We start from the raw sequence: 27388 nt of genomic DNA, 5'->3' as shown, positions 1-27388 counted from the left end.
AGAAAAAGGTACAGGGATGGAAGAAACAAAAAGGCAATCAGAAGATTCCTTATCATTGGTTCCTTCTTCAACCTGAAGAAGGGAGATAGCATTCGAACAAAAACCCAAAGGAGCAAGCAGAAGGGCAGTACCCTGTTTGGGAAAAGATGAAGATTTGAGGGAGTACGGCTGATGTGCCTGACATTACGAACGACTCAGTTAAAGCAGAGACAGACTTGCTTCCAGGTCTCTTGGAAGCTGCTTCTGAAGTTTGATTTTAGTTACCTTTAGGAAAGGGATAAAACATCACACAGTGACTCTGGCAGAGACTATGTGGGATTCGAAGTGGGCTTAAGTAAATTCACAAATGGCTGAGACATGCTGAGACTAACCCCTATCCTTCACAGCTGGTGTCAGAGAGAAGGCCTGAGCTCACTCTCACAGCCTCTACCAGCGGCATCTAGGGCTTATGGGCCAAAGATCTGGCAAGTTCTATTTCTCCATGTTACATGAAATATATCAAAGTATTATTTATTAAATATGCTTCTAATGGAGGTGTTAAAGAAGTCTACAGGCTGTATATTCCAATCACCTTATGTCCCCACGAGAAAATTCTGCCTAGTGATTGTGCTTACCTGATAACTATAGGAGAAAAACTAGATTTACTCTTCATCAAGGCCCTGGCAGATTTTTTCTTAAATGTAGTGACCAGAGTTAGGGATGAACAATTTAACAGTTGTCGTGAGTGGCTACTTTAAGAATTTTAAGAGTAGAAATGGTTGCAATAGCAAAAATCATAGAACAGGCCCTACACTTCTGGTAAATGCCATTAGATGTTGCGATTAAATCCAGCGTCAACCTGAGGTTAGAAAATCCCCTACAACAACTGATATGCAATACGGCTCCTGCCAGTTTGAGATACCTAATAAAAAAACAAACTAGGATGGAGAACAGAACACAAGGGTATGTGCTGACAGCTCAGCCAGCAAAAAGAGTTCAGGTTTGACTCAGAGTAGAAGGGTTTTGTTAAGACATAATTAATTCCATCTTTGAAATGAAATCACAATGGGGCATGATTTCTTTAAACAGTTACATTTGCTTACTAACTTAAAATTAGTTAGCTTCCTAGGCGAATGGAAGTTACTACCTCATTTTCAATGTTGGACATAAACTTTCTAGTGGTCAGGACTGCTGAAAGAAGAACCACTATTCACGTCATCCTACTTATTTGAGTTCACGGGACCTAACCTAGATGCAGACAACTGTGTTTGTGCTTTCTGGGGGAGATAGAAGGATCTCTGTGTTTAATTAAAAGCAAAATCACTCACACTCATTAAAACGAACTATCTAACTACATTCTCTGTTATACTACAGTGATAACTTAATCAAAAATCTACTTTCCAGTCTACTGACCATATGGCAGAGTGGCCTCTCGGGATTACCGAAATGCTCCTCTGACGTAGGAATGCGTTCCAGGGGAGTGAGGCACCCACAGATAAAGGGACCTTGGTAGGCTCTGTGTCTTAACCACTTTTTAGAATAGCATTTGTTACCCGACAATGCCCAGCTCTATCTCTTCAAAACTCAAAGCTGACAAACTGACATTTATATTTAGAAAAGATTCCCAAGGAGCTCAGCAAACCTTACTTCTGGTAGTGGGCTGGCTGGTTTGGTGAGGATCCCTCCTACATAAACAACATTAGGCAGAGTGGGTCTCGGAAACTCCAGTGCTACATCTGTACACAGCATCCACAGGCTGGACCCATGGACCAAGTCATACATGGACTTCTCCGGCAGCAGGTTGTACTTCTGCATTATCCTCTCATATTTGGGAAGAACCAGAAAGCTGACCCCTAATCTGGAAATGAGGTAAACGCCGGTGTTTTTCATCCTTTGCAGCAGGTTCATGTGGTCTGTGAGGAGTGAGTTAAACTCCGGGACGTAAGCTAATGGGGCAGGAGCGCCCACTTCGGCAGGATACCAAAGGCCAGTTGAAAATACAGCATATTTAACCCCTAAAAGATGAGCTATCACAAATCCACACATGTCATTAGGGTCCACCAGCAGCAGGTCAAACTTTTCCTTTTTTAGACCCTGAATCAGGGCACGGTTGCCAACCATCATATCACAGTTCTTGGTATAGTGATCCAGTATGTCAAACAGTTCGATTGCTGTCAATCTCCCAGAGAAAATATTCCTCATTTTGGACTGCAGGAAAGCATCCGAGGTGGTACTGTTAAAGATCCCTGGGTAGCGCTGGAGGCTGTAATGATTAGATGGCGTGATGTCTCTACCTTCAGAGAGGAGGAACACTGTGTGGTGCCCACTCTCGTGCAAGGCAGAGGCTAGTGTCTTGAAAATGTACATATGGCTTTCGAACATAATTGGCGGCACGATGATGATTTTGGCGGCCTTCGCTATCCCAACAGCACTCCACAGGAGCATGAAATACGGAGTGTAAGACTTCATAGCTGAAATGACAACCAGAAAACTACTGAAACCAGAATGCAACCCTTATCATTCAAAACAACCACAAAGACACTTTTTCAAAGTATTTGATGATCCAGTACTTTGCCTAAGGATCACTTTTAAAAATTATCCCAATGTTTGTTCTAGTTGCCTCTTTATTTTTGAAAGGTATTTTTCAAAGTATAGAATTGACAGCAAAACTGGCATAGACTGAAATATATTTAAAATGTATCAGTTTTGGAACACACAATTGCATCAATAATGGAGAACTAATTTTTTTTAAAATTTGAAACGAAACCTATAAGATTGAATGACAAAAGATCTCTCTTCTTTGAATAATAGCTATGAGGTATCTATGAAACATCTGTTTATCTTTTAATTGAACATCAATGTTAATCCCAGGAATTAGAGCCAAGACTTATTATTTCCAGGTATATCAGCATGTATGTCTCTTTTTAAAGCTTTTTATCACAGCAGTAACCTTCCCAGTTATGACTAAAGCATATCAAAAAAAGATTATGTTTTAGAAAATAATTATTTCAAGTAGTAATTCTATAGAAAATACACTTTTCCACAGGAAAAAAATGACCTTGAATGTGACTTTCTCCTTTATCTAAATACCCTTAAGCATTCTGGCAGACTCTATGTAATTTATATCAATTTGCTGATTCATTTCAGGACATTATCTAGAAGAGAAACTTTTAATAGAAAAGTTCAATAAAGTTAACTGCATCTCAGTAAATGTTTGTGAAAGAAGTGACTGATGAGTGACTATGTCCTTGACTACACTTCCTGTGTTGTACCTGTAACTCAGGTGCAAAAGGCAAGTCAGATGATGGCTGTATCCTTGATGGCTAATGCTTCTTCTATGCTTTTGTGTTAATAGAGTATATACAATAGTTAGATTCATCCTCTATCATTTTTTAGAAATAATACCTATGGGGGCCATAGAGTATGCAAACTCCCCCTACCTATCCAAAATATTTTTTTCTTAGACTCTAAATTAGCCTCCAAATAGGGAAAGATATGAACAATAGTCACCCATGAGAATTGGACACTTTTACTTCAAGGAACAACTCAAAATACATTTATATGCAATCACCAAATCAATATCTATTTTTACTCATTATCATATATTAATCATCCTACTTGTACAAATTCCCACCACATAAATGCAGTTTAAACAACTATACCTTCTCAACATTCAAACACTGCAAGCAACCTAAAAAAAAAAAAAAGAAGAAATCAATAGCAGGCAATGATAGATTCTTCCAATACCAAGATTAAACTATAAATATTTCCAGGTGCTTTTTCCCTCTCTCATTACAAGGAAATTTTCAAACCATTTCTAAATGATACTACATCATTAAGAGTAAACAGAAGTAATATGCTTTATAAACATATAAAAGTCTATGCTAAATGTTGCCTGAATTAACGTGAGGGCTTTAAAAAATAAATTTGGAGAAAACACTGTTTATGTAGCAATAAAGTAAGTTTATTCTATAATTACAAGGTCACTGAAGGAAGAAAATTAAGCAACCAATCTTGGAGAAAACTTTCCAGGTCTTTATTCTCCTGTGTTGTCTCTCCAATGTGTCTCTCTGGTGTAGCCTCCTTCCCATGCCAAGGAGGAAAAATTAGGAATTTTAAGTAGACATGTTATTAATTTTAGGAGTGAGATTTATGTAGAAACAGCTATTACAGCAGAACTGTCCACTGCTGTGATTAATAGTGCCTGTTACTACATGCATGTCCAAGAAGACACACAGGATGATGGACCAATGGTAGGCAACTGCTCTGCTGACTGTGTTTTGCATTTAGCTGAGCAGACTCAGTTCCTTCAGCTGCAGTTAAAACTATTACTTTATCATAAATCACTAAGAAACAAAACAAAAAAATAATAGTAGGGAAACAAATCCTTTTACCATGTTTCTTATTTTTTTCCCTTTTTTATTTTATTTTAGTACCTACTGCAAAGTAAAAAGAAATTGCACAAAATGACGATTTAATGCACAATTGCTTACATTCTAGAACAGCACTATCTAATAGAATGATCTGTGATGATGAAAATGTTCTATCTCCTTACTGTCCAATATGGTAGCCTCTAGGGAGCAGCTAAAATATGATTAGTGTGACTGAGGAACTGACTTTAAATTACTACTAGTGGCTACTGTACCAAAATAAGGTTAGAAAAAGGACACAGATTCTGTACATAAAAATTCTAAAAGTAACTATTCAGAAATACCAATATTCATGTGATAAAATATCTTCTAAAAATAATGTCTACTAGGCCTGCATATGTCTTCATGAAAAAAGACATCACCAACAAAGAAGCATCATTTGCACAAGCGTGTTATTCGCTGTTCAAAACAAAGTTCATTATGAAGGATTACAACAGCACTTTAACCTCAGAACTATCTCTTTCATGGATAACAGAATGACTAACGCAACTACCAACAAACGGTGAGATACTTGCTAGTCCAGAAGTATCAGAATGTGTCTATTGATAAGCTGGACTTCATTAATATTAAAATTTCTCCTCTGAGAAAGATAAGGTCAAGAGAATGAGAAGATAAGCAATAGACTGGGAGAAATATTTGCAAAAGACATATTTGATAAAAGGACTGTTATCCAAGATACGTAAGGAAGGAACTCTTAAAACTCAACAATAAGAAAACAAGCAACCTGACTTAAAAAGGGGCCAAAGACCTCAATAGACACCTCACCAAAGAAAATACATATGGCAAATAAACGTAAGAGAAGATGTTCCATATCATATGTCATTAGGAAAATGCAAATTAAAACATAATGGGAAACCACTACACATCTATTAAAATGGTCAAAATCCACTGACAACACCAAATACTGGAGAGGATGTGGAACAACAGGAACTTTCATACATTGCTGGTGGGGATGCAAAACAGTCTTTGGAAGACAAATTGGCGGTTTCTTACAAAACTAAACATACTCTTACCATACGATCCAGCAAGTGTGCTCCTTGGTATTTACACAAAGGAGATGAAAACAGATGTCTGCACAAAAACCTACACAGGAACGTTTATAACAGCTTTATTTACAATTGCCAGAACTTGGGAGTAACCAAGTACACCACCTTAGGTTAAGTGAATAAATAAACTGTGGTTCACCTATATAATGGAATATTACTCAACACTAAAAAGAAATAAGCTACCAAGCCATGGAAAGGCAGGGAGGAAATTAAAATGTATATTTATTAAATGAAAGAAGCCAATCTGAAAAGCCTACATACTGTATGATTCCAATTACATAAGCTTCTGGCAAAGGCAAATCTCTGTGGAGATTTAGGCAATCTCTAAAGAGATTGGTGGTTGCCAAGGGCTGCAAGGAAGGGAGGGATGAACACGTGGAGGCACAGAGGATTTTTAGAGTAGTGAAACTGTTCTGTGAGATGTTACAATGGTGGATACATGTCATTATACATTTACCCAAACCCACAGACTACACAACACCAAGAATGAACCCTGTAAAGTATGGACTTCGGGAGATAACGATGTGGCAACATTCACTGATCAAAACAAATGTACCTGTGGTGCAAGATGTTGATAGCGGAGGGAGGTGTGCATGTGCAGGGGGAGGGAGGATATGGAAACTCTATGTATTTTCTGCTCAATTTTGCTGTGAACTTAGAACTGCTCTAAAAAGTAAAGTTTACTAGTTTAAGAAAAAATTTTAAAGCAACCTGAAATAAAATAATGAAAAGAAAATAAACTAGATGATAAAAAAAAGGATGTGGATGTATTAAATGCACTATAAACAAAATTAAATGAAACATGATATCCTAGAAAAACAGCCTGCAATATACATAATAGACATTTAACGTCTATAAGCATTTTCATGAAGCCATTATTTAGGGCAGGAGAAGACTGTTACTAATTGCAAACATTTCGAGATATGTTAGATTCCCAACAACTGGAGACTGGTTAAATAAATTGTCGTTCATGCATACAATGCAGCCCCGAAACAACCCTGTGAAAGAACATTTAATGGCATGGAAAGATATTCAAGATTAGGTTACTAAACATGCTTATAGCATGTAGCACTCTGTAAAAGATATATACGTATATATACATAGGAATGCTAAACACCAAAGGGCAGTGGTTTTTTTCTGGATAGTATGAATTGTAAGGGATTGTAATTTAACTTTTTCTACGTTGGACACGTGTTACTCTTTTCTTAATAAAAATAATGATAAGTATTTTTTAAATAATATGTGATGAAAAAAGATCTCATTCACAGTAACAATAAAGTATATAAAATACCTTTAAAATTAATTTAAAAGGATATATGTATTTTGGCTATACTAAGTATGGCAAGTCTTTCCCTGAAGATATACATGGAAATAATACTAAGTGCATAGAAATACTATAATGGAATACGATATTCTAAAAAAGCTAATCCTTCCCATATTATAAATGGACTGAATAAATTCCTCTCAAAATTCCACTGGATGGCTTTGTTTTGTTAAGAATTTGTCCAAACTATAGCCATGTTTCTTGGTTAGAATAGGCAAGAAGAGAGAATACACTTTTGAAAAAGAAACAGTAATGACTTGGGACAGAAAGGTAAACATTAAAATACATTTTGTAATTAAAACACTCTATGTATATGTGTGGCGCATATATACAATGGAATACTAGTCAGCCATAAAAAAGAATGAAATAATGCCATTTGCAGAAACACGGATGCAACTAGAGATCATCACACTAAGTGAAGTAAATCAAAAAGAGAAAGACAAATACCATATGATATCACTTATATGTGGAATCTAAAATACGACACAAATGAACCTATTTACAAAACAGAAACAAATTCACAGACATAGAGAACAGACTTGCAGCTACCAAGGAGGAGGGGGAGTGGGGGAAGGATGGAGTGGGAGGGTGGAGTTAGCAGATGCGAGCTATTATATATGGAATGCATAAACAAGAAGGTCCTACTGTATAGCACAGAGAACTATATTCAATATTCTGAGATAAATCATAATGGAAAAGAATATGAAAAAGGATGTGCATATATATATATATATATATAGAAAGAGAGAAAGAGAGAACTAAATCACTTTGCTGTACAGCAGAAATTAACACATTGTATATCAACTATACTTCAATTAAAAAAACAAAATAAAAACACTACAGAAGTAGCCCAAGAATCCTGAGTCAAATCAATGGATCACAGTAGGCAGCCTGTAAGAATTTCCTGATATGAACATAATATGAGATGAAGGAAGTACAAGTAAACGAAGAAAGAACAACTCACTCAATATGAAATGTGAAAAACTGGCTTTATATTTGCAAAACAAAATCACTACATTTTTTACCTTAGAGTTTCCCCAAAGTAAATCAGACAGAATAATGTCAAATTTTTTTTTTCTAATAAAGCCGTTAAGAGTGTTGAGCTTTAAATGATCTCTGGCAAGTGAAAGATAATTCTGAGCATAAAGCAAAGGAAAAAAATCACTATTATTCGATTCTATTACATAATCATTCAATATTTTTAGAATGTTTAAAACATCTAGTGCAAAGGTTTCCAGTCCAGGAGGGCTGACCGAACCCAAGTGTTTCTACTCCTTTCCTCCCAAAGCTCCTTTGGAGTTAAGTAAAGAATATAAAAGGGAATAAATACCTAATACCTCTGAGAATTGACATGAGCAGGTGAGGTATGGGCAAAACTACAGTCATCAGCGGAATGGAGTTGTGACACCGTTTGTGTCAAAAATTTGACAAATAGCTTGTTGAGAGAAAAGAATGCAGGAAGTCATGGCCCAGAACACACAGAGGGAAAGCCTGCAGCAAGGATGAAAACTGCTTCCAGAATGGCTGAGAGCTTGAGAGGACACTGGAAGAGCAAGCGCAGGGGGGGAAGAGCAAGAAATGAAGGGGAGGCGCTCTCTCAAGAGGGACTGAACGCGCTTCCCATCCATCATATCTCCCCTTCACTCCCGAAGAGGCAAAGCAGGGGCTGCTGCATTTACCCCCAGAAGTAAAAATGAAGATCCGTTCTCTAGAAAAAGTGGATAACCTGCCTAACGAGCAGTGAGAGCTGATAACTCGGGCTAAAGCCCTCCTAATGTTGGCGTATGGGAGGTGGCAGATGGCTCCTCACCCGTGCACCCTACAGGTGGCACTGGGCACGTCACCCCTCCACACGCAGTCCGAACTCAACCTCCCAGTTAGTCCAAGGAGCTTAAAACTTGCTGAATGACTGAACAAATGAACAAACGAGATTTCTTCTTTCATGAAATCAGCAAGGATGTGATTTTTAGTGATAAGGCTCAGTCCTTGCCAAGGCTATAGCAGTCTTACGCAGTTGGTGAAAATGTAAATCGGCACGAGTGTTCTGAAAAACAACTGGCACATTATTTTACATTTATGAAGCTATCCCGAATCAGAATTACCAACATGTATGTACGAAGACATTCCCTGCATTCACTTCCGACAGCAAACAGGCAGAAACTCCTAAGAATCCAGCAGTAAAGGATTGATCAAAGTATGGTATATCTTACAATGGAAAACCATAGAACCATCAAAAACCATGATTTGTAAAACAGTTTTACTGTGAGAAAATGCCTATAACATAATAAGGAAGCAAGAAAACAAAATTTTACATACATATACTCGATATATGCATACATAAAATGATTATAATGACAACAAAGTAAATATCAAACAGTTATCAATAGTAAATTTCGATTGTCAGATTGAGTGATATTGTTTTAGTTTCCTATTTATATATTTCCAGATCTCTGAAGTTTTCTACCAAAAATATATAATATTTATGACACATTCCTTCAACTTACACGCCCCTTGAGCATGCCTTACACTCACTCTCCCTTTGGAGTCGAGTGTCGGAAAACATCAGTCTCTGCTTGCTGGGCCCTACTTACGCTCCAAATGATTACAGCCTGCCATTGGCTGCTCCGCAACTCGGCCTGCACACTCATTGCCGAGGGCACTAAATATCTCCTAACTTTCACACAAATGCCCTTTTTTTCCCGGCACTTATCTGATTGGACTTCTCTCCCACCCTAAATACTACTGATCCCCTACCTGCTCCAAATTCTCTCTTGGCTTCTGAGATGCTACTGCTCCTTGACGGTACCTCACTGCCAGAAAACTGAAGAAAATCCACAATGCAAAGACTCTAAACAAATTTCATTTTGCACATCAGTCCGCCCTTTCTTCTTTACATAAAAATTATTCCTAGGCCTGCATTCAAGACAAGAAACCATGCCAAGTTTAGTAAGTGTGCCCACCCCTCACCATATGGAAGCCATTCAACATTGAAGAGTGAATTAATTGGGGCAAAACAACACGGATATCGGGGTGTACCTAAATGTTGCATGTGCAAAACACTCATTTGCAAAAGTTATCCCTCCAAGGCCCCCCAGAATTGTTGTAAACCCTTAAGAGCACCAGAAACAAATCAGATTAGCTATATATTGTTCCTGCTCCTAAGCAACAATGGTTCACATATGCTAACATTTAACACAGGAACACCCCAACATACCACTGAGATTTTTAAAGATGAGAAATAGACTTCATGAATCCATATTGCTCCCATTTTCGCAAACACCAGAGCCTAACACCATACTAGACCTCTGGCAACCTTACTATTTCCATCTACTTATTTTTTTAAAAAAAGTGGGGGCATCACCTTTGGCCACCATTTGAAAGAATCATTTCTCTGTTTTTTTCTATTTGAAGTTGGATCGTTAATAACTCTGAATTGAGCATACATGAGGATGAACTATATAGGAAGAAAAAATGACAAGCACATAAACCAAAGGAAAGAACTTAGGTTTTGACAGCCTACCATCCCAGCAGCTCAGCGATTCACAGTCTATCATTTTAAACAAGAAGTAATCAAAGTGTTTTCACATTAAAGGAAAAACAAGAGCTAATGGGAAATTTAAGATCATGTCTGTACGTGGTGAATTGGGCTATTTAGAAAAATGAAGTGAGTGACTTAGCCCTCAAAGCGGATTATGTAGTCTAGCAAGCTGAACAACGGAATTTCTTTGTGCTTTTAAGTTTCCTTGGCATTTAGTATTATGTGGACTGCAATAAGAGAAAATGTATCAGTCACAACTGCCACCACAGGTTGACCTTGGTACTATATGAAATATTGTTGAGTAATTTCATCTCTCTTCAAAGCACCTTCTACAAGTAAAGCCTTGGAAAATGCCATCTAGTAAAATAAAAATAAATCCAGCAAAGTAAAAACTAATTGGGCACCATTACTAGTATTTTTAAATAAATGTAAATTTTATTTTAAAAATCTATTTTTCTCAGCACAATTTAAGCTCCGAAAGGGTAGAAACTGTAGTAAAAGTTGATGACTGTTTTATTCCCATTGCCTAACCACACAGTGCTCAATAAAGATTTACTGAATGAATGACTGCGATTGTGATTCTGAACCAGGATATGTAGCTGGACCCCAGGCACCTCCACTAATGGCCTCATTTTTGTCCTTTAATTTTAAATGAATGAATTTATAATTATATCTATTGCTTTACTTCTGAATAAAATTCTAAATCAAAAGCTTTGGTTGGCTTGAGGCATTGGAGTTAGTTACACATCTCAATCATGGAGAAAATTTCTGGGGTAATGGATAATGCAGTTGGAGAAAGTTATCAAGTTAAAGCACAGATTCATTACAGCTTTTCCTTAAGTCTACGGGTCTTTTTTCATCTTATTTGTTAACTTCCTACACATTCACAGCAATGTTGTGAATGGCCAAGAAAATTACCACTTATTAAATAACAATAGAATATGAAAGGAAACTGGAATTCGTTGGATGCCATGTATGGGCATGTAAGAGACAGCTGTGGCATATATTTTCCTTCTCTTTTCTAGTAATGGAATCCTCTACTTTAGCTTGGCTCATAGCCAAAAAGACTAAGGACATTTGCCAACCTCTCTAGGGGCTAGTTTTAGCCACAATGAGTAAGTTCTAGTAAATGGGCATGGGATGGAAGCATAGTGATATGTGCAATTCTAATTTATACACCTAGAGATTTCCCTTTTCACCTTCCTGCTGGCTGGAATGAGGACGTAATAATGATTAACATCCTGGACCACGAGACAGAAGTACAAACCAGGAAAGGTGTAACAACAAAGACACCTGACACTGTGGAACCAGAGTATCAGCTCTGCCTGCTTCTGCCCATTGTAACCATCATCTGCGAGACAACTCAACTACCTTCTTAGAGTCATTGTTATTTTGACAGTTTCCAGCACTAAGGTGATCAACCATCCTAGAACTGACAGCATTTCCAGGATGCAGAGTTTCAGCACTAAAACTGGGAACGTCTTGGGCAAACCAGAAGGAGCTGGTCACCCCATAGCTTGAAATCTATATCCTAACATAAAACTACCAATAAACAGCAGCTTGTAAAAAGAGCTGTACAATGTACCTTCCCTGTGTCACAGACTTTATGAGTATTATCTCATTTTATATTGAGATAAAGACAAAAATAGTTGTTCCCATTTATAGATGAGAATATGATTGAGAGTAAGACTGAGATAAGAAATTATCTAGTATATTGCAGAGCTTCATATCCATTTTTAATCCACTTTCATCCCACCATGCAAAGAGAGGAAGAAAACAAAGCTGAAAAAACATATTGTAACTGTGGTCAAACTGGGGGAAAACTCAGCTTTATTGCTACAGAGTTGTTAAACGGCCCAGGTTTAAACATTCATCTTTCATAAGTAAACAATATCTTGTGTTCTGAAGTTAATTATGACCATCTATTTGCAATTAAACTATGAAAGCAAGAAGTCCCCTAAAATCACACTGTGAAGTGGGAACACCTTGACTTGGGGTGGGTGATGGGGAGAGATAATTCAGGAAATTAAGGCCACCTGCTGTCGGCTAATGATTCCCACCAAAAAAAAAAAGCTGTGGTCTGGCACCTTTAATTAATCAAGAGGGCAATCTGGGTAAAAACCCTACATTCGGTTGGCTATTGGCAGTTAATAAAAAGAGAGAACAGATTTTCAAAATTTGCCACTTTATTAAATTAATGGTTTTGATTCATTCAGAAAAATTCAAGACGTTTATTTGTTTGGAAGTGCACAGCTTAAGAGAAATGCAAACTACTGAAGGAAATAAACCATTAGCAATAAAGTTCAAAAAATTCATTTCCGCACTTGGTCCTCTGATGAGTGCCAAGGGGTACAGGAAAAGCCTCCTTTTGAAGGAGAAGTTGTAGGGAATGTTTTTGTTGTCATTTACTGTTGCTGTTGCTGTTGTAACACTCCAGGTTAGCTGTACTTACCACTTGTCTACACTGCCAGTATCTGCAATTACCTCTTCCCAGACATCTATAGTACAGGCAGTGAAGCTGTAATGAGAAACTCGATGCTATTCGCTTAACAGTGATAGCTGGCCCAGGCCCACTTGGGATCCTTCTCTGAAATCATCAGGTGGGAAGGTAAGATAAAAAACAAGAAAATAAGAGAGAAAAGAAAAATAGGATCATATGGATACCAACCGACATTGCACTCAGTACTCAGTAAATTATATGTATCCAATTAATGCTCAATGATGGCGATTAAATTTAACTATATTAAACACAAATTTAATCGCCTAATGAAACGATTCTGAAATGTTCACATCCAAAAGAAACACCCACGGTGCTAACTAAAAATGCAGATTCCAGGGTCTTTTCAACACACAGGCTATTATGAAGTCTGGGGACAAATCCCCAAACCTGCAATTGTAAGAAGCAGCTGGAGATCTTGATGCAATTCAACCACCAGATTGAGAGACAGGGATCTCATACTTAATCCTTATGTGCAATAAGAGAAATACAAGTGATGCAGTGGACGTGTGGATCTGAAATTTAAAGACCTGATAAAGCTCAACTGTCCTGGGGCTTCAGAAAATGACAATGCCCAACCACAGATCCCGAGGAACCCAAAATAAACAAATAAACACTCCCCAAGTATTTTTAAATGTCCTGTGACAAAGTGCCTGCAATCTCTCAGGAGCGTGTGAATACAGTTTTAGTAATTTATAAAGACATGTGGTACCTTTCAATTTTCATTCAGTTTAATATCACATATTCTACTTTACCATTATCACTAAATTATACAAATTATAAGAGAATTTGAAATATTAGTGTATTAGTAAAGTATTAGCAATGTCCCTTTGGATAATTTAAATCAATGTCAACGTGTATTTAAAATTTTGGTGTTTTGGATCTGTGTCATATTTAGGTAACCTAAGACTGTCTTTTCAGGTAGCTCACATCTCAAGTTGTTTATATTATGATAATAAAATCATTTTAAGTGACCCTATCATGAAGTCCCTATAATTAAAGGAAAAAAATAAATATATATATGGCATGCATCTATGGACGCCCAAATCCACAGCCTTTGTAATTTAGGCCAAGTTATTTAATTTCTCTGCACCTAATTCGCTTCACTTGCCAGGTGAAGATATTAAATTAGATGGTCTGGAACATCGCTTACAATTCTAAAGCTTACTGAAAAATGGGATTAAGAATAAGTTTAATGAGACTGATATGATTTGGCTCACAAAAGTAGTTAAGACCAGATCAATGGATGCTGAGGGAAAAAAATGAAGAAAAATGAAATTCACCCTGATTTTAAACTTTATGTTCTAGAGAATCTTTACTGTGAAGACACATTTCATAGGGATGCTTTTAAAATGCAATTCTGATTCAGTATGTCTGGTATGGGGCCCCAAATGATTTCTTTCTGACGAGCTCTCTGGTGACACGAGACGCTGTAGGTGTGCACACCGCACTGTGAGTAAGCAAAGATTTAGAGTCAAGCCGAGAGGTAGAACGAAGAGTAATAAAACATGATCAATAATGAGGTCAACCAGTCAACAATACCAATAACCTACTGGAAAACAAATTGTTTTTCAATCACACATAAACAAAAGACAATTTGCTTAAAATAACGAAAGGACTTAATGGACTTAATATGCAATTTTTTTAAGGAACTGATATCTGGTAGGTGAGCCAATCTTCCAACAAACAGCTCCACTCCAGTCGCTCTCAACTCTGACTGCTCATTATAATCATCTGGGGAGCCCGTGAAAACTAGAGACGCCTGAAAACCTGCCGCTCCCAACCTAGATCAATTAAAAATCAGAACTTCTGGAGGTGAGGCCTACCTAGGTCTTAGAGTTTTTTGTTTTCTTTTTGATGCTCCCCAAGGGATTATGATATTGAGAACCAGTGAGCTACACTTTCACAAAGTCATAGCAAAATACACAAAAGTAAGCTAATCCAACCCACTTTGTTGTCTTTTAATAAATTGAGGAGCTTGTGTGTGTGTGTGTGTGTGTGTTGGCAAAACTAAGAATACTTGAATACCCCTAAACAACCAATTAGTAAATAATATACAGTATCATGAATTTAGGTTATAAAAACTAACCAGGAAAACTGTTAACCAGGAAAACATTTTGAAATTTATACTAGATTTTTCTTTTGTCCCTAAAATGATTAGAAATTTTTTCATCACATGAGAAAACTGGAACTCGTTATATTTAGTATCATAGATCAGTGGTTCTCAAACTTTAGTATGCATCAGAATCACCTGAAGAGTTTGTTGTAACAGACTTTTAGGCCTGTCCTCAGTTTCTGATTCTGTAGATCTGGGAGGGGTCCAAGAATCTGCATATCTAACAAATTCCCAAGGGATGTTGATGCTGCTGGTCCAGGGACCATTTTGAGAATCACTGATAGAGAAAAAAGTTTGCAATTTTAAAAACCACAATTTTATAGATACCCATATCCACAGATACAGTGTGGATTTCTTTTTCTGCACCTCCTTAAGACCAGCTTGGTACCAGTTATCTCCATGCTTCTGCATCATGTGATCAACATTCAGCAAACAATAAGGAAATTCTTTGTTTTGATTCTGATCTCATCCTTAAACAAATGAGAAAATTTTCATAAATCGTACAACTGAGTTTGTATGAGGCTTTAGGTTCTCATAGGTATATGCTTTCTTAAAAAAAACTGATGTTTGATTAATGTTTTAAAATGTTTCATTAGGACTTTTTATAACTCTTTCATTGGGATTTAATTAGCAGAATACCACAATGAATGTGGAGGAAATGCAGATCAAATTATCTTCTCCCACAATGGGACAAAATCACATGTGTGGGAAACAGCTTTTCAATACACCATTTCTTAGAGAATCTTAAGGCTTCGAAAATGTACTAGGATCACAAAAGATCATGGGATTGTTTCTCTTATTATTAATAATATCCTTTGTTTAATATCACTAGTTTAAGCGAATTTTTAACATTATCTACATTAACATTATAAGAGTCACAAAATAAATCCCCATGTGATAACTTAAACATGTTTTGGGACCCAAAATGTCTGGCCAAATATAACCAAAAAACAAACTTAAAATAATTCTGGATATTTCCCTATTCAGTTCCTTGCAAGTCCTGTAGAGTGAACAAATAGCAAACTTCCCCACTGCTGTCTCATAAAGTGCTAGTCAAATCACAAAGAGAAGGTTGTTATGGAGGATCAGATAAAACAGCAACCTTATATTGTTCTCCAGAAGAGGAAGATTTTGGTAGGCTGAGAATGCATTTCTCTGATACTCCCTTACAAACAAGTAAAAATGTAGTTTTGTGGCTTCTAAGCATCTAGGATTAGACTTGATACTCAACACAATGAGGCAAGTCTAAGGAAGTATTTTGTATATCACTGCCATTGTTAACAGTCTTGCAAACATAATATTAATATGCTTGTTATGAAATGATGCCAACTATATGTTAAAATATGTATTTTCATATTTTATGCAATAAATCAGTCCCAATTTAAAAGCTAAAGATAACTGAGTCCAAGCCCTCTCATTTGTAGAGAAAGGGACAAGGTCTCCAGCGGGTGGTTGCCAAGCATCATTTGGCTAGTTCATAGTTACTCATTGGCAGAGTCGGAACTAGCACTCAGGTTTCCTGGGTCCTAATCCAGTATCTCTTATCTATACCACATAAAGACTCTCCAAAGTTGCCACCGCCACATGCCAGATAACAGGCTTTTTCTTGAATTCTGGGATCCACAAAGCAAATCAGCAGTCTTTGAAAAGGCTTACTAATGACCTTCTTACACTTTTATACATAAAAACCTTTCAATTTTATACTAAATTTGAAAAGTCACCGTGTATTTTGGCTCTATGGCAGAAGACTTCTATCATATAATAGGCTGCCTGTGAACGAATGGTTGGATTAATTCTTTCATTTTTTTTTTTTTTTGGCTGTGTTGGGTCTTTGTTGCTGCACACAGGCTTTCTCTAGTTGTGGCGAGTGGGGGCTACTCTTTGTTGCGGTGTGCGGGCTTCTCATTGCAGTGGCTTCTCTCGTTGCGGAGCATGTGCTCTAGGCTCGCGGGCTTCAGTAGTTGTGGCACATGGGCTCAGTAGTTGTGGCCTGCGGGCTCTAGAGCACAGTCTCAGTAGTTGTGGCTCACGGGCTCTAGAGAGCAGGCTCAGTAGTTATAGTGCACGGGCTTAGATACTCCGTGGCATGTGGGATCTTCCCGGATCAGGGATCCAACCCACGTCCCCTGCATTGGCAGGCGGATTCTTAACCACTGTGCCACCAGGGAAGTCCCTGGATTAATCCTTATATGTTACAGATGCTCACTAGACAAACCTCCAGGAATTCAACATGTCTGGTTCAAAGTGTCTCCCCTTCCATGCCTTGTGAGCAGAGTAGGAATAAGAGTAGTACTGCATTTATGTAGTATCAAAATGATAAGCTAAATTACTTTTACTGGTAAAAATAATGATGAGAAAGCATAAAGCAGTTGGGCTCGTATAGAGGCTGGACAACTACTATACAGGACGATCTGAATAAAATGACTAGATCCTACTCTACTGATGGGCAGACTCTACCACCCTCCCCCAGCCCCCCAAACACACCTCTACCCATATTCCTACTGACAATTTGCAAGCCATTCACTGGGATTTCTCTTCTGAACTCCCCACCAAAGGCAAGGACATTATCTCCAGAAAGGCAGACAAATGAAACAGTGAGAGAGCAAAAAGAGGGAGCAGGACAGCCAGAGGCCCTTGTTTCTGCATATTTAGCACTGTTTAGAAATGTGAACAAAAAGTATACTCTAAAGCATATGCTAGTCAAAATAACAGTCACCTCTCAATGCTCTCAAGAATTATTTAAAACTGGCAAATAAGAGTCAGGCATCACTTCTTATTAATAATATTCTTTCCTAACCCATTGATTTCCTTTCTTTGAAGAGATTTCTTGAAAACTATTCTTATTCCTATTCCTACTCCTACTGCCCTGCCCAGAAGAGATGGAAGAGGAGACATTCTGAACCAGAGAACTTTGGTAAGAGGGAAAAGAACTCAGCCTGTGCTTCTGGCTAATCGCTATAAAACGTCTTAACTGGGGGGTGGGGGGAGAAGGGAGCATTTAAATGCTTCTGAAGTCACAGCTTCCTAATATGTGTAATCATTCTCTTTTCCAACTACTATTCCTTGACATCAGCCATATTTATATTCAAATATAAATCCAAATTAAAAACTAAATAGGGCTTCCCTGGTGGCGCAGTGGTTGAGAGTCCGCCTGCCGATGCAGAGGACATGGGTTCGTGCCCCGGTCCGGGAGGATCCCACATGCCGTGGAGCGGCTAGGCCCGTAAGCCATGGCCGCTGAGCCTGTGCGTCCGGAGCCTGTGCTCCGCAACAGGAAAGGCCACAACAGTGAGAGGCCCACGTACCACAAAAAAAAAAAAAAAAAAAAAAACCCGAAACTAAATAACAATTATCTCTGTCATTATTTCCTTTTATTAGCCTTTCTTAGAATTAGCTGTGAATACACTTCCATCCATTAGAAGCCCCAGGTAAATTTTAAAAGAAAAATCTACTAAACAATTATTAATTTTATAATGATGAGTTCAAAGAACTATATATAACCTTTCTACAGACCAACTTTTTTCTTCTGTTTTAACTAAATGATACAGCAGTTTATACAGAACATTTCATTTAAAAACAAAGGAAGGGTGAGAGGGGTAAGATGGCGGAAGAGTCAGACGCGCAGATCACCTTCCTCCCCACAGATACACCAGAAATACATCTACACGTGGAACCACTCCTACAGAACACCTACTGAACGCTGGCAGAAGACCTCAGACCTCCCAAAAGGCAAGAAACTCCCCACGTACCTGGGTAGGGCAAAAGAAAAAAGAATAAACAGAGACAAAAGAATAGGGACGGGACCTGCACCAGTGGGAGGGAGCCGTGAAGGAGGAAAAGTTTCCACACACTAGGAGCCCCTTCGCGGGCGGAGACTGCGGGTGGCGGAGGGCGGAAGCTTCGGAGCCACGGAGGAGAGCACAGCAACAGGGGTGTGGAGGGCAAAGCGGAGAGATTCCCGCACAGAGGATCAGGGCCGACCAGCACTCACCAGTCCGAGAGGCTTGTCCGCTCACCCGCCGGGGCGGGCGGGGCTGGGAGCTGAGGCTTGGGCTTCCAGTGGAGCGCAGGGAGAGGACTGGCGGCGTGAACACAGCCTGCAGGGCTTAGTGCGCCACGGCTGGCCGGGAGGGAGTCCGGGAAAAAGTCTGGACCTGCCGAAGAGACAAAAGACTTTTTCTTCCCTCTTTGTTTCCAGGTGCGCGAGGAGAGGGGATTCAGAGCGCTGCTTAAAGGAGCTCCACAGACAGGCGCGAGCCGCGGCTCACAGCGCGGACCGCAGCGACGGGAATGAGACGCTAAGGCTGCTGCTGCCACCACCAGGAAGCCTGTGTGCGAGCACAGGTCACTATCCACACCTCCCTTCCGGGGAGCCTGTGCAGCCCGCCACTGCCAGGGTTCCGGGATCCAGGGACAACTTCCCCGGGAGAATGCACGGTGTGCCTCAGGCTGGTGCAACGTCACGCCGGCCTCTGCCGCCGAAGTCTCGCCCCGCATCCGTGCTCCTCCCTCCCCCTGGCCTGAGTGAGCCAGAGTCCCTGAATCAGCGGCTCCTTTAACCCTGTCCTGTCCGAGCAAAGAACAGACGCCCCCCAGCGGCCTACACGCAGAGGCGGGGCCAAATCCAAAGCCGAAACCCGGGAGCTGGGCGAACAAAGAAGAGAAAAGGAAATCTCTCCCAGCCGCCTCAGGAGCAGCAGATTAAATCTCCACAATCAACTTGATGTACCCTGCATCTGTGGTATACCTGAAAAGACAACGAATCATCCCAAATTGAGGAGGTTCAAAGCAAGATTTATTATTTTTTCCTTTTCCTCTTTTTGTGAGTATGTATGTGTATGCTTCTGTGTGAAATTTTGTCTGTATAGCTTTCCTTTCATCATTTGTACTAGGGTTCTATCCGTCTGATGTTTTTTTTTTAACTTAAAAAAATTTTTTTTCTTAATAAATTTTTTTATTTTAATAACTTTATTTTATTTTACCATACTTTATTTTATTTCATCCTCTTTCTTCCTTTCTTTTCCTTCCTTCCTCATTCTTTCCTCCCTCTCTCTCTCTCTCTTTCTTTCTACTTTTTCCTCCCTTTTATTCTGAGCCGTGTGGATGAAAGGCTCTTGTTGCTGCAGCCAGGACTCACTGCTCTGCCTCTGAGGTGGGAGACACAACTTCAGGACACTGGTCCACAAGAGACCTCCCAGCTCCACATAGTATCAAACGGTGAAAATCTTGCAGAGATCTCCATCTCAACACCAACACCCAGCGTCACTCAACGACCAGCAAGCTACAGTGCTGGACACCCTATGCCAAACAACTAGCAAGACAGGAACACAACCCCACCCATTAAAAGAGAGGCTCCTGAAAATCATAATAAGTCCACAGACACCCCAAAACACACCACCAGACGTGGACCTGCCCACCAGAAAGACAAGATCCAGCCTCATCCACAAGAACACAGGCACCAGTCCCCTCCACCAGGAAGCATACACAACCCACTGAACCAACCTTAGCCACTGGGGACAGACACCAAAAACAATGGGAACTACGAACGTGCAGCCTGCAAAAAGGAGACCCCAAACACAGAAAGATAAGCAAAATGAGAAGACAGAAAAACACACAGCAGATGCAGGAGCAAGATAAAAACCCACCAGACCTAACAAATGAAGAGGAAATAGGCAGTCTACCTGAAAAAGAATTCAGAATAATGATAGTAAAGATGATCCAAAATCTTGGAAATAGAATAGAGGAAATGCAGGAAACATTTAGCAAGGACCTAGAAGAACTAAAGATGAAACAAGCAATGACCAACAACACAATAAATGAAATTAAAAATACTCTAAAAGGGATCAATAGCAGAATAACTGAGGCAAAGGAATGGATAAGTGACCTGGGAGATAAAATAGTGGAAATAACTACTGCAGAGCAGAATAAAGAAAAAAGAATGAAAAGAACCGAGGACAGTCTCAGAGACCTCTGGGACAACATTAAACGCACCAACATTCGAATTATAGGGGTTCCAGAAGAAGAAGAAAAAAAAAGAAAGGGACTGAGAAAATATTTGAAGAGATTATAGTTGAAAACTTCCTTAATATGGGAAAGGAAATAGTTAACCAAGTCCAGGAAGCACAGAGAGTCCCATACAGGATATATCCAAGGAAAAACATGCCAAGACAAATATTAATCAAACTGTCAAAAATTAAATACAAAGAAAACATATTTAAAGCAGCAAGGGAAAAAACAACAAATAACACACAAGGAAATCCTCATAAGGTTAACAGCTGATCTTTCAGCAGAAAGTCTGCAAGCCAGAAGGGACTGGCAGGACATATTTAAAGTGATGAAGGAGAAAAATCTACAACCAAGATTACTCTACCCAGCAAGGATCTCATTCAGATTTGATGGAGAAATTAAAACCTTTACAGACAAGCAAAAGCTGAGAGAGTTCAGCACCACCAAACCAGCTTTACAACAAATGCTCGAGGCAAGAAACACAAGAGAAGGAAAAGACCTATAACAACAAACCCAAAACAATTAAGAAAATGGGATTAGGAACATACATATCGATAATTACCTTAAATGTAAATGGACTAAATGCTCCCACCAAAAGACACAGACTGGCTGAATGGATACAAACACAAGACCCATATATATGCTGTCTACAAGAGACCCACTTCAGACCTAGAGACACATACAGACTGAAAGTGAGGGGATGGAAAAAGATATTCCATGCAAATAGAAATCAAAAGAAAGCTGGAGTAGCAATTCTCATATCAGACAAAATAGACTTTCAAATAAAGACTATTAGAAGAGACAAAGAAGGACACTACATAATGATCAAGGGATCGATCCAAGAAAAAGATATAACAATTGTAAATATTTATGCATCCAACATAGGAGCACCTCAATACATAAGGCAAATACTAACAGCCATAAAAGGGGAAATCGACAGTAACACATTCATAGTAGGGGACTTTAACACCCCACTTTCACCAATGGACAGATCATCCAAAATGAAAATAAATAAGAAAATACAAGCTTTACATTATACATTAAACAAGATGGACTTAATTGATATTCATAGGACATTCCATCCAAAAACAACAGAATATGAATTTTTCTCAAGTACTCATGGAACATTCTCCAGGATACATCATATCTTGGGTCACAAATCAAGCCCTGGTAAATTTAAGAAAATTGAAATTGTATCAAGTATCTTTTCTGACCACAACGTTATGAGACTAGATATCAATTACAGGAAAAGATCTGTAAAAGATACAAACACATGGAGGTGAAACAATACACTGCTTAATAATGAAGTGATCACTGAAGAAATCAAAGAGGAAATCAAAAAATACCTAGAAACAAATGACAATGGAGACATGACGACCCAAAACCTATGGGATGCAGCAAAAGCACTTCTAAGAGCGAAGTTTATAGCAATACAATCCTACCTTAAGAAACAGGAAACATCTCGAATAAACAACCTAATCTTGCACCTAAAGCAATTAGAGAAAGAAGAACAAAAAAACCCTAAAGTTAGCAGAAGGAAAGAAATCATAAAGATCAGATCAGAAATAAATGAAAAAGAAATGAACGAAACGATAGCAAAGATCAATAAAACTAAAAGTTGGTTCTTTGAGAAGATAAACAAAATTGATAAACCATTAGCCAGACTCATCAAGAAAAAAAGGGAGAAGACTCAAATCAATAGAATTAGAAATGAAAAAGGAGAAGTAACAACTGACACTGCAGAAATACAAAAGATCATGAGAGCTTACTACAAGCAAGTCTATGCCAATAAAATGGACAACCTGGAAGAAATGGACAAATTCTTAGAAATGCACAACCTGCTAAGACTGAATCAGGAAGAAATAGAAAATATGAACAGACCAGTCACAAGCACTGAAATTGAAACTGTGATTAAAAATCTTCCAACAAACAAAAGCCCAGGACCAGATGGCTTCACAGGCAAATTCTATCAAACATTTAGAGAAGAGTTAACACCTATCCTTCTCAAACTCTTCCAAAATATAGCAGAGGGAGGAACACTCCCGAATTCCTTCTACGAGGCCACCATCACCCTGATACCAAAACCAGACAAGGATGTCACAAAGAAAGAAAAATAGAGGCCAACATCACTGATGAAAATAGATGCAAAAATCCTCAACAAAATACTAGCAAACAGAATCCAACAGCACATTAAAAGGATCATACACCATGATCAAGTGGGGTTTATTCCAGGAATGCAAGGATTCTTCAATATAAACAAATCAATCAATGAGATACACCATATTAACAAATTGAAGGAGAAAAACCATATGGTCATCTCAATAGATGCAGAGAAAGCTTTCGACAAAATTCAACACCCATTTATGGTAAAAACCCTGCAGAACGTAGGCATAGAGGGAACTTTCCTCAACATAATAAAGGCCATATATGACAAACCCACAGCCAACATCGTCCTCAATGGTGAAAAACTGAAAGCATTTCCACTAAGATCAGGAACAAGACAAGGTTGCCCACTCTCACCACTCTTATTCAACATAGTTTTGGAAGTTTTAGCCACAGCAATCAGAGAAGAAAAAGAAATAAAAGGAATCCAAATCGGAAAAGAAAAAGTAAAGCTGTCACTGTTTGCAGATGACATGATACTATACATAGAGAGTCCTAAAGATGCTACCAGAAAACTACTAGAGCTAATCAATGAATTTGGTAAAGTAGCAGGATAGAAAATTAATGCACAGAAATCTCTGGCATTCCTATACACTAATGATGAAAAATCTGAAAGTGAAATCAAGAAAACACTCCCATTTACCACTGCAACAAAAAGAATAAAATATCTAGGAATAAACCTACCTAAGGAGACAAAAGACCTGTGTGCAGAAAATTATAAGACACTGATGAAAGAAATTAAGATGATACAAATAGATGGAGAGATATACCATGTTCTTGGATTGGAAGAATCAACATTGTGAAAATGACTCTACTACCCAAAACAATCTACAGATTCAATGCAATCCTTGTCAAACTACCACTGGCATTTTTCACAGAACTAGCACAAAAAATTTCACAATTTGTATGGAAACACAAAAGACCCTGAATAGCCAAAGCAATCTTGAGAACGAAAAACGGAGCTGGAGGAATCAGGCTCCCTGACTTCAGACTATACTACAAGGTTACAGTAATCAAGACATTATGGTACTGGCACAAAAACAGAAAAATAGATCAATGGAACAGGACAGAAATTCCAGAGATAAACCCACGCATATATGATCACTTTATCTTTGATAAAGGAGGCAGGAATGTGCAGTGAAGAAAGGAGAGCCTCTTAAATAAGTGGTGCTGGGAAAACTGGACAGGTACATGTAAAAGTATGAGATTAGATCACTCCCTAACACCATACACAAAAATAAGCTCAAAATGGATTAAAGACCTAAATGTAAGGCCAGAAACTATCAAACTCTTAGAGGAAAACATAGGCAGAACACTCTATGACACAAATCACAGCAAGATTCTTTTTGACCCACCTCCTAGAGAAATGGAAATAAAAACAAAAATAAACAAATGGGACCTAATGAAACTTCAAACCTTTTGCACAGCAAAGGAAACCATAATCAAAACCAAAAGACAACCCTCAGAATGGGAGAAAATATTTGCAAGTGAAGCAACTGACAAAGGATTAATCTCCAAAATTTACAAGCAGCTCATGCAGCTCAATAACAAAAAAATAAACAACCCAATCCAAAAATGGGCAGAAGACATAAATAGACATTTCTCCAAAGAAGATATACAGATTGCCAACAAACACATGAAAGAATGCTCAATATCATTAATCATTAGCGAAATGCAAATCAAAACTACAATGAGATATCATCTCACACCAGTCAGAATGGCCATCATCAAAAAATCTAGAAACAATAAATGCTGGAGAGGGTGTGGAGAAAATGGAACACTCTTGCACTGGTCGTGGGAATGTGAATTGGTACAGCCACTATGGAGAACAGTATGGAGGTTCCTTAAAAAACTACAAATAGAACTACCATATGACCCAGCAATCCCACTCCTGGGCATATACCCTGAGAAAACCATAATTCAAAAAGAGTCATGTACCAAAATGTTCATCGCAGCTCTATTTACAATAGCCAGGAGATGGAAACAACCTAAGTGTCCATCATCCGATGAATGGATAAAGAAGATGTGGCACATATATACAATGGAATATTACTCAGCCATAAAACGAAACGAAATTGAGCCATTTGTAATGAGGTGGATGGACCTAGAGTCTGTCATACAGAGTGAAGTAAGTCAGAAAGAGAAAGACAATACCGTATGCTAACACATATATATGGAATTTAAGAAAAAAAAAATATCATGAAGAACCTAGGGGTAAGACAGGAATAAAGACACAGACCTACTAGAGAATGGACTTGAGGATATGGGGAGGGGGAAGGGTATAAGCTGTGACAAAGTGAGAGAGTGGCATGGACATATATACGCTACCAAACGTAAAATAGATAGCTAGAGGGAAGCAGCTGCATAGCACAGCGAGATCAGCTTGGTGCTTTGTGACCACCTAGAGGGGTGGGATAGGGAGGGTGGAAGGGAGGGAGACGCAAGAGGGAAGAGATATGGGAACATGTGTATATGTATAACTGATTTACTTTGTTATAAAGCAGAAACTAACACACCATTGTAAACCAATTATACTCCAATAAAGATGCAAAATAAAAGTAAAGTAATTTTTAAAAAAGAGTTAATACTCCATACTTGAAAAAAAAAAGGAAGGGAACATTTCAAGTTTGAATATGTGGTTTTGAAAATAAACAAAAGGAAAAAAGCATCAATATACATACAGCATTTTAGAGAATTTACCTCCTTGCCTGCTTTATGAGTCACTGAAGGTATCATTCAATTACGTTTAAATATGTTACCTCTGATTAGTATGTTTGTCCAAGGTCTTATGGGGAAACTAAGAGTGAAAGTCCACACTCTAACTGCGCATACTCTTCTTAGAGGGAGAATGAATGTAACTAAGTGTTCAAATATCATGGACAAATGTAGACAGGAAAGTCAAAAGCAAAAGAAACTGGGAAGCAACTGTCTGAGGTGGGACTGAGTGTAGAAACCATGAAGGATGAGAATTTGAAAGCACAGACGAAAAAAAAGAACAGTTCAGGTGTGGGGTATCCTAAAGCAAATGCTTAAAGAGAGAAATGAACCCAATAAATGGAACGTGCTGGGCACAGGAGGAAGTAACCAAGGGTGATCAGAAGGCAGCCGGACGAGAGAGAGCCCTGAAAGCCAGGATTCCCATGGGAAAATGAGTAGCCAGGAGCCTGGGTTCCAACATCAAATCCCCTGCAGACTGTCCTGGTGATTTCAGAGCTCTGCACCCCCAGGTCATGGTTTGTAAGATGTGACTACCTACCGGACAACGCTCAGGGGCAGAATGAGGATAAAATGACAGAATGTATGAGTCAGCAATTTGCAAAGTGCAAAAAAGCTGTATGAATGTAACATCTGACTGTTGTTCAAAGGAACTGAGAATTTCCCACATAAAGGTAGTGTCTGAGATGGTAACTACATTTTCCCACCAACGTTCCTAGTAAACCTCAGCCCTAAGCCAGTAGGCTGTTCCTTCTTTGGGATATTGAGGATCACAGCTATTGGTTTTAATTAAACTCATGCTCAGATCAATACTATGGTTTCCTGCTATGATGCTCCAGGTTCACACAAAGCCCACATATGCCACCGAGACACTTGTCCTTTTCCTCTTTTTTCTTCCTTCCCCTCCACTACTGTCTTTCCTTGTCCACTCTCCATCTTGCTCTAATTCCCTGTTTCTTATTTATTTCTCCTTCCAGTTTTCCTTACTCTCGCTTTAGCTCCATTAAGATATATTCTCACAAATGCCCCTGAAGTATTTTCAAAACCAGGAAAAAACAGAGTCAGTGATTAGCATTAATATTCCTTAAAATAGTTTCACCCTTGACCTTATCCACAAATTTCACTGCTCCCTCCCCCCCCTTCTAAGTAGACAGGCAAACCTGTTTGACTAGTTTTCCTCTAAGCCCCACTCTCCTGATTGGCTGACGAGTACAGATGAACCACAGGTACAGCAGCACACATGCAAAGTCTATGTAAAGCACATGGCCTTCCTCAGAAGGAGAAGCCACAGCCAAGGGACTGCAGGGCCTGTGTCATCCGCCCAGTCTCAGGGCAGCTCTCTCAAAGCAGGAAGGCAACACCAGTGGATGGCTTATTCCATTGCTAGTTAAAAAAAAAAAAAAAATTCTTCCTGTCAATGCCTTCTCTTCTGAATAAGGGATATTAAGGTGAGGATGAGGTCTAGAATCAGATTAAGCCTGTATGTTACAAGCTTAAGATGGTGTATGTGAGTATATTTACAATGTGGTACAGAGGTGTCCCTAAGTTTTGTTGTTGTTGTTGTGTAAGTCCAT

The 27388-nt window shown here is 38.7% G+C and overlaps 1 protein-coding gene across 1 annotated transcript in view; it reads right to left on the bottom strand.

The window, feature by feature from the left end:
• Positions 1 to 2448, bottom strand: part of UGT8 (UDP glycosyltransferase 8) — a gene marked incomplete at both ends in the record, with an annotated part of 59268 nt that extends 56820 nt beyond the window's left edge. The window contains one exon of the mRNA XM_082653482.1: positions 1627 to 2448. Within this exon, the coding sequence (XP_082509608.1) occupies positions 1627 to 2448 (822 nt within the window). The remainder of the gene's footprint in view (positions 1 to 1626) is intronic.
• Positions 2449 to 27388: the final 24940 nt, after the last annotated feature.

The sequence above is a fragment of the Grampus griseus genome, assembly GCF_964374135.1.
Source record: "Grampus griseus genome assembly, chromosome: 4".
NCBI lineage: Eukaryota > Metazoa > Chordata > Mammalia > Artiodactyla > Delphinidae > Grampus > Grampus griseus.
The sequence above is the reverse complement of the archived record's forward strand: the minus strand, read 5'-3'. Positions and strand labels throughout refer to the sequence as shown.